General features: G+C 56.5%; 1 protein-coding gene across 2 annotated transcripts; it reads right to left on the minus strand.

Moving 5' to 3' along the window:
- Positions 1–1,194: 1,194 nt before the first annotated feature.
- Positions 1,195–5,332, minus strand: VKORC1 (vitamin K epoxide reductase complex subunit 1). Of its 2 annotated transcripts, XM_085533270.1 has the most exons (3): positions 5,164–5,332; positions 3,300–3,409; positions 1,195–2,341 (listed from the first exon to the last, which is right to left on the minus strand). In XM_085533270.1, the coding sequence occupies exons 1-3, from the start codon at positions 5,310–5,312 to the stop codon at positions 2,127–2,129; spliced, it is 474 nt and encodes a 157-aa protein (XP_085389396.1). In that variant the 5' UTR covers positions 5,313–5,332; the 3' UTR covers positions 1,195–2,126. The 2 variants fall into 2 exon arrangements, with proteins under 2 accessions (XP_085389396.1, XP_085389395.1); XM_085533269.1 differs by lacking the exon at positions 3,300–3,409.
- Positions 5,333–7,028: the final 1,696 nt, after the last annotated feature.

Below are 7,028 nucleotides of genomic sequence, written 5' to 3' on the forward strand. Positions count from 1 at the left end.
GGGTGAAACTGAGGGAAATTGGTGCTCCCAGACCCTTTTTGGGGTGAAACTGAAGGAAATTGGGGTTCTCAGAGCCCTTTTTGGGGTGAATCTGAAGGAAATTGGGGTTCTCAGAGCCCTTTTTGGGGTGAATCTGAAGGAAATTGGGATCCCAGAGCCCTTTTTGGGGTAAAACTGAAGGAAATTGGGGTTTCCAGAGCCCTTTTTGGGGTGAAACTGAAGGAAATTGGGATCCCAGAGCCCTTTTTGGGGTGAAACTGAAGGAAATTGGGATCCCAGAGCCCTTTTTGGGGTAGAACTGAAGGAAATTGGGATCCCAGAGCCCTTTTTGGGGTGAAACTGAAGGAAATTGGGATCCCAGAGCCCTTTTTGGGGTGAAACTGAGGGAAATTGGGTCCTGACACCCATTTTTGGGGTGAAACTGAAGGAAATTGGGGTTCCCAGAGCCCTTTTTGGGGTGAACTGAGGGAAATTGGTGCTCCCAGACACTTTTTGGGGTGAAACTGAAGGAAATTGGGATCCCAGAGCCCTTTTTGGGGTAGAACTGAAGGAAATTGGGTCCTGACACCCATTTTTGGGGTGAAACTGAAGGAAATTGGGGTTCACAGAGCCCTTTTTGGGGTGAATCTGAAGGAAATTGGGTCCCCAGAGCCCTTTTTGGGGTGAAACTGAAGGAAATTGGGGTTCACAGAGCCCTTTTTGGGGTAGAACTGAAGGAAATTGGGTCCTGACACCCATTTTTGGGGTGAAACTGAAGGAAATTGGGGTTCCCAGAGCCCTTTTTGGGGTGAAACTGAAGGAAATTGGGATCCCAGAGCCCTTTTTGGGGTGAAACTGAAGGAAATCGGGGTTCTCAAAGCCCTTTTTGGGGTGAAACTGAAGGAAATTGGGATCCCAGAGCCCTTTTTGGGGTGAAACTGAGGGAAATTGGGGTTTCCAGAGCACTTTTTGGGGTAGAACTGAAGGAAATTGGGATCCCAGAGCCCTTTTTGGGGTGAAACTGAAGGAAATTGGGGTTCTCAGAGCCCTTTTTGGGGTGAAACCGAAGGAAATTGGGTTCTGACACCCATTTTTGGGGTGAAACTGAAGGAAATTGGTCTTTCCAGAGCCCTTTTTGGGGTATAACTGAGGGAAATGGGGTCCCAAGATCCCTTTTTGGGGGTAAAACAGTGAGAAACAGGGCTCCCAAAGCCATTTTTGGGGTACAACCAACATGGCAGCCTTGTTTTCCTCCCCATTTTGGGGTACAATGAGGTGAAATCATCATTCCCTCCCACCCCAAAAAGATGCCGCCATCTTGTTGCCGCCATCTTGTTGCCGCCATCTTGGTTCCACCATCTTGTTGCCGCCATCTTGGTTCCGCCATCCTGGTTCCGCCATCTTGGCACCTCCATCTTGGTTCCACCATCTTGTTGCCGCCATCTTGGCGCCGCCATCTTGGCACTGCCATCTTGTTGCCACTATCTTGGTTCCACCATCTTGGCGCCGCCATCTTGGTTCCGCCATCTTGGCACCGCCATTTTGGCACCGCCATGTTGTTGTCACTGCCATGTTGTCATCGCCGCCATATTGTCTCTGCCGCCATGTTATCGCCGCCATGTTGTCTGTGCCGCCATGTTGTTGCCGCCATGTTGCCATTGCCACCATCGTATCGCCGCCATGTTGTCTGTGCCGCCATGTTGTTGCCTCCATATTGCCATTGCCGCCATGTTGCCGTCACCATGTTGTCCGTGCCACCATATTGTCATTGCAGCCATGTTGTTCGTGCCGCCATGTTGTTGCCGCCATATTGTCATTGCCGCCATATTGCCGCCATGTTGTCCTGTCGGCCATGTTGTTTGTGCCGCCATGTTGTTGCCGCCATATTGCCATTGCCGCCATATTGCCGCCATATTGTCATTGCAGCCATATTGTTTGTGCCGCCATGTTGTTGCCACCATATTGTCATTGCCGCCATATTGCCGCCATGTTGTCCTGTCGGCCATGTTGTTTGTGCCGCCATGTTGTTGCCGCCATGTTGTTGCCGCCATGTTGTCCTGTCGGCCATGTTGTCCGTGCCGCCATATTGTCCTGTCCGCCATGTTGTTCATGCCGCCATATTGTCCGTGCCGCCATATTGCCTCCCCTCAGTCTCGTTTTGGCCTCGTGGTGGTTCCGTGTCGCCTCCATCTCCTCCAGTTGATGAAGAGAAGGGCAGAATTGACCCCATAGGTGCTGATGCAGACGAGGCAGAGGTCGTGGAGGCCGAAGGCCAACACCAGAGCCAGGTACAGAGACGCCAGCACCGACGTCACCGACGTCAGCAGCAGAAACAAGGAGGAGGAACGGCCCGGGACACAGCCTGCGGGGGGCAAGGGGGAATATGGGGGCAATAGGGGGCAATGGGGTCAGGGGGGACATGGGGGGATATGGGAGCAATAGGGGGCAATGGGATCAGGGGGGCTATGGGGGGAGATGGGGGGATATGGGGGCAATAGGGGGCAAGGGGATCAGGGGGGACATGGGGGGATATGGGGGCAATAGGGGGCAATGGGATCAGGGGGGACATGGGGGGACATGGGGCTGATGGGGGGCAATGGGAATCAGGGGGGATATGGGGGCAATAGGGGGCAATGGGATCAGGGGGGACATGGGGGCAATAGGGGGCAAGGGGATCAGGGGGGATATGGGGGGGTATGGGGGCAATAGGGGGCAATGGGATCAGAGGGGATATGGGGGGTATGGGGGGAGATGGGGGCAATAGGGGGCAATGGGATCAGAGGGGATATGGGGGGGTATGGGGGCAATAGGGGGCAATGGGATCAGGGGGGACATGGGGGGATATGGGGGCAATGGGATCAGGGGGGACATGGGGGGTATGGGGGGAGATGGGGGCCATAGGGGGCTATGGGAATCAGGGGGGCTATGGGGGGATATGGGGGCAATAGGATCAGGGGGGACATGGGGGGATATGGGGGCAATAGGGGGCAATAGGGGGCAATGGGATCAGGGGGGACATGGGGGGGTATGGGGGGAGATGGGGGCAATGGGATCAGGGGGGACATGGGGGGTATGGGGGGATATGGGGGCCATAGGGGGCAATGGGATGATGGGGGGCAATGGGGGGGTATGGGGGGCAGTGGGGGGCTATGGGGGCAGTGGGGCTGATGGGGGGCAATGGGGATGATGGGGGGCTGTGGGATTGATGGGGTCAGTGGGGGGACACGATATGGGGGCATATTGGGGTCACATTATGGCTATAGGGGCACATTGGGGTGCTATGGGGCGCCATGGGGTGAGTGTGGATCTATGGGGCGCACCGAGCAGTGCCTGCAGGCAGTAGAAGACGATCCCAATGACGCTGTTGGGGACGTTGATGGCGCTGTCCCGACCCACAAGTGACTCCAGCAGCCCCAAACCGCGGCCCCACCTGGGGGATTCACCCCATAGAGACACGTAGAGGCCTCAAACTGCCCCATAGAGACCCATAGAGACCACTAACCACCCCATAGAGACCATAAACTGCCCCATAGAGACCCCAAACCACCCCACTGAGACCCATAGAAACCACAAAATGGCCCCATAGAGACCACAAACTGCCCTATAGAGGCCCCAAACTACCCCATAGAGACCCATAGAGACCACAAACCACCCCATAGAGCCCCATAGGGATCACAAACCACCCCATAGAGCCCCATAGGGATCACAAACCACCCCATAGAGCCCCATAGGGACTACAAACCACCCCATAGAGCCCCATAGCGACCACAAACCACCCCATAGAGCCCCATAGGGACCACAAACCACCCCATAGAGCCCCATAGGGATCACAAACCACCCCATAGGGACCACAAACCACCCCATAGAGCCCCATAGGGACCACAAACAGCCCCATAGAGCCCCATAGGGACCAGAAACCACCCCATAGAGACCACAAAACTGCCCCATAGAGACCCATAGAGACCACAAACCGCCCCATAGAGGCCCCAAACCACCCCATAGAGCCCCATAGGGATCACAAACCACCCCATAGAGCCCCATAGGGACCACAAACCACCCCATAGAGCCCCATAGGGATCACAAACCACCCCATAGAGCCCCATAGGGATCACAAACCACCCCATAGAGCCCCATAGGTACCACAAACCACCCCATAGAGCCCCATAGGGACCACAAACCACCCCATAGAGACCACAAAACTGCCCCATAGAGACCCATAGAGACCACAAACCGCCCCATAGAGGCCCCAAACTGCCCCATAGAGACCCATTGCCCAAACAAGATACCAGGGACCCCCAAACCGCCCCATAGAGACCACAAACAGCCCCATAGAGACCCCAAAACCGCCCCATAGAGACCCCAAGTCAGCCCCATAGAGACCCATTGCCCAAACAGGATACCAGGGACCCCCAAACTGCCCCATAGAGGCCTCAAACCACCCCACAGGGACCCCCAAACTGCCCCATAGAGGCCTCAAACCGCCCCATAGAGACCACAAACTGCCCCATAGAGACCACAAACAGCCCCATAGAATCCCATAGAGACCACAAGCCACCCCATATAGACCCCAAACTGCCCCATAGAGCCCCATAGGGACCACAAACCACCCCATAGAGCCCCATAGAGACTACAGACCACCCCATAGAGACCACAAAACTGCCCCATAGAGCCCCATAGGGACCACAAACCACCCCATAGAGGCCCCAAACTGCCCCATAGAGACCCATTGCCCAAACAAGATACCAGGGACCCCCAAACTACCCCATAGAGACCACAAACAGCCCCATAGAATCCCATAGAGACCACAAGCCACCCCATATAGACCCCAAACTGCCCCATAGAGACCCATTGCCCAAACAAGACACCAGGGACCCCCAAACTACCCCATAGAGACCCCAAAACGGCCCCAAAGCGTCCCCCTATAGCGCCCCCCTCTTGCAGCTCGATCCCTATGGCGCAGCGCAGCCCTTTCGCAACGCAACCCCCCCCCACATTGCGCAACAACCCCCTTCCCCCCCCCTTCCCTTCCCCTTCCCCCCCCCTTCCCTTCCCCTTAGACCCCCCTCCCCCCCTTCCCCCCCTTCCCCTTCCCCCCCCCTTTCCCTTCCCCCCCCCCTTCCCTTCCCCTTCCCTCCCCCCCTCCCTTCCCTTCCCCCCCTCCTTCCCCCCCCCCCCCCCCTTTACCTGGAAGCGAAGACGCGCGTGCACGACACGCTGGGCCCGAGATCGCAGCTGGCTCTGTACGTGGGGTCCCTCTCGTGAGCGCGCTCCACGTGCAGCGCGTAACCCGCCAGCGCCAAACCCAGCGCGCACAGCAAAGCGCGCGCCGCCATGACCACAAACGGCGGGACACAAATAGGACACGCCCACTAAACAAGCCACGCCCCCCCTCAGAAAGCCACGCCCACCCAAAAAGCCACGTTTGCCGCGCCAAAACCACGCCCGGCGCGCCAAAATGAGGCCACGCCCACCCAAAGCCACGCCCACCCAAAGCCACGCCCGGCGCGCCAAAATGAAGCCACGCCCACCCAGAAGCCACGCCCGGCGCGCCAAAATGAAGCCACGCCCATCGCGCCAAAACCACGCCCGGCGCGCCAAAATGAGGCCACGCCCACCCAGAAGCCACGCCCGGCGCGCCAAAATGAAGCCACGCCCACTCCCCCCCTAAAGCCACGCCCACCGCGCCCGGAGCTTAATACACACAGAGACCCCATAAAGACCCCATAGAGACCCCAAACCCCAATGGGAACCAGTGACCCCAATAGCGCCCCATAGAGACCCCAAACCCCAATGGGATCAGTGACCCCAATAGCGCCCCATAGAGACCCCAAACCCCAATGGGACCCAGTGACCCCAATAGCGCCCCATAGAGACCCCAAACCCCAATGGGACCCAGTGACCCCAATAGCGCCCCATAGAGACCCCAATGGGATCAGTGACCCCAATAGCGCCCCATAGAGACCCCAAACCCCAATGGGACCCAGTGACCCCAATAGCGCCCCATAGAGACCCCAATGGGACCCAGTGACCCCAATAGCGCCCCATAGAGACCCCAAACCCCAATGGGACCCAGTGACCCCAATAGCTCCCCATAGAGACCCCAATGGGACCCAGTGACCCCAATAGCTCCCCATAGAGACCCCAAACCCCAATGGGACCCAGTGACCCCAATAGCGCCCCATAGAGACCCCAATGGGACCCAGTGACCCCAATAGTGCCCCATAGAGACCCCAATGGGACCCAGTGACCCCAATAGCGCCCCATAGAGACCCCAATGGGACCCAGTGACCCCAATAGAGCCCCATAGAGACCCCAATGGGACCCTCATTTTGGGGGTCCTCCCCCATAGTCCCCCCCATTTTGGGGTCCCCTCCCCCCTTATTCCCCTATAGGGCACGTTCCCCTATAGGGCACGCCCCATAACCACAAGCCGTGGGGTGTGGCAATGAATGGGGTGAATGATGTCACCCCAATAGTATCGCCCCACACACACCCCATATACACCCCATACACAGCACATACACCCCATATACACCCCATATACACCCCATACACAGCACATACACCCCATATACACCCCATATATCCCATATACACCACATACACCCCATATAGACCCCATACACACCCCATACACCCCATATACACCCCATATATACCCTATATACACCCCATATATCCCATATACACCACATACACCCCATATACACCCCATATATCCCATATACACCCCATATATACCCTATATACACCCCATACACCCCATATAGACCCCATATAGACCCCATACACACCCCATACACCCCATATACACCCTATATATACCCTATATACACACCATACACCCCATATAGACCCTATATACCCCATATACACCCCATATACACCTCATACACCCTATATATACCCTATATACACCCCATACACCCCATATAGACCCTATACACCCCATATACACCCCATACATTGCATATACACCCCATATACACCTCATACACCCTATATATACCCTATATACACCCCATATAGACCCTATACACCCCACATAC

The sequence above is a fragment of the Coturnix japonica genome, unplaced genomic scaffold (genome assembly GCF_054131305.1).
Source record: "Coturnix japonica strain WE unplaced genomic scaffold, WE-NBRP24 Scf058, whole genome shotgun sequence".
Lineage (NCBI taxonomy): Eukaryota > Metazoa > Chordata > Aves > Galliformes > Phasianidae > Coturnix > Coturnix japonica.

Bases quoted from the DNA above. Each gene is read 5' to 3' on its own strand.
- VKORC1 (XM_085533269.1), bottom strand. From the start codon at position 5,312: ATGGCGGCGCGCGCTTTGCTGTGCGCGCTGGGTTTGGCGCTGGCGGGT. The intron at 2,342-5,163 runs GTAAAGGGGGGG...TGCCCCCCGCAG, and splicing joins ACGCGCGTCTTCGCTTCCAG to GCTGTGTCCCGGGCCGTTCC.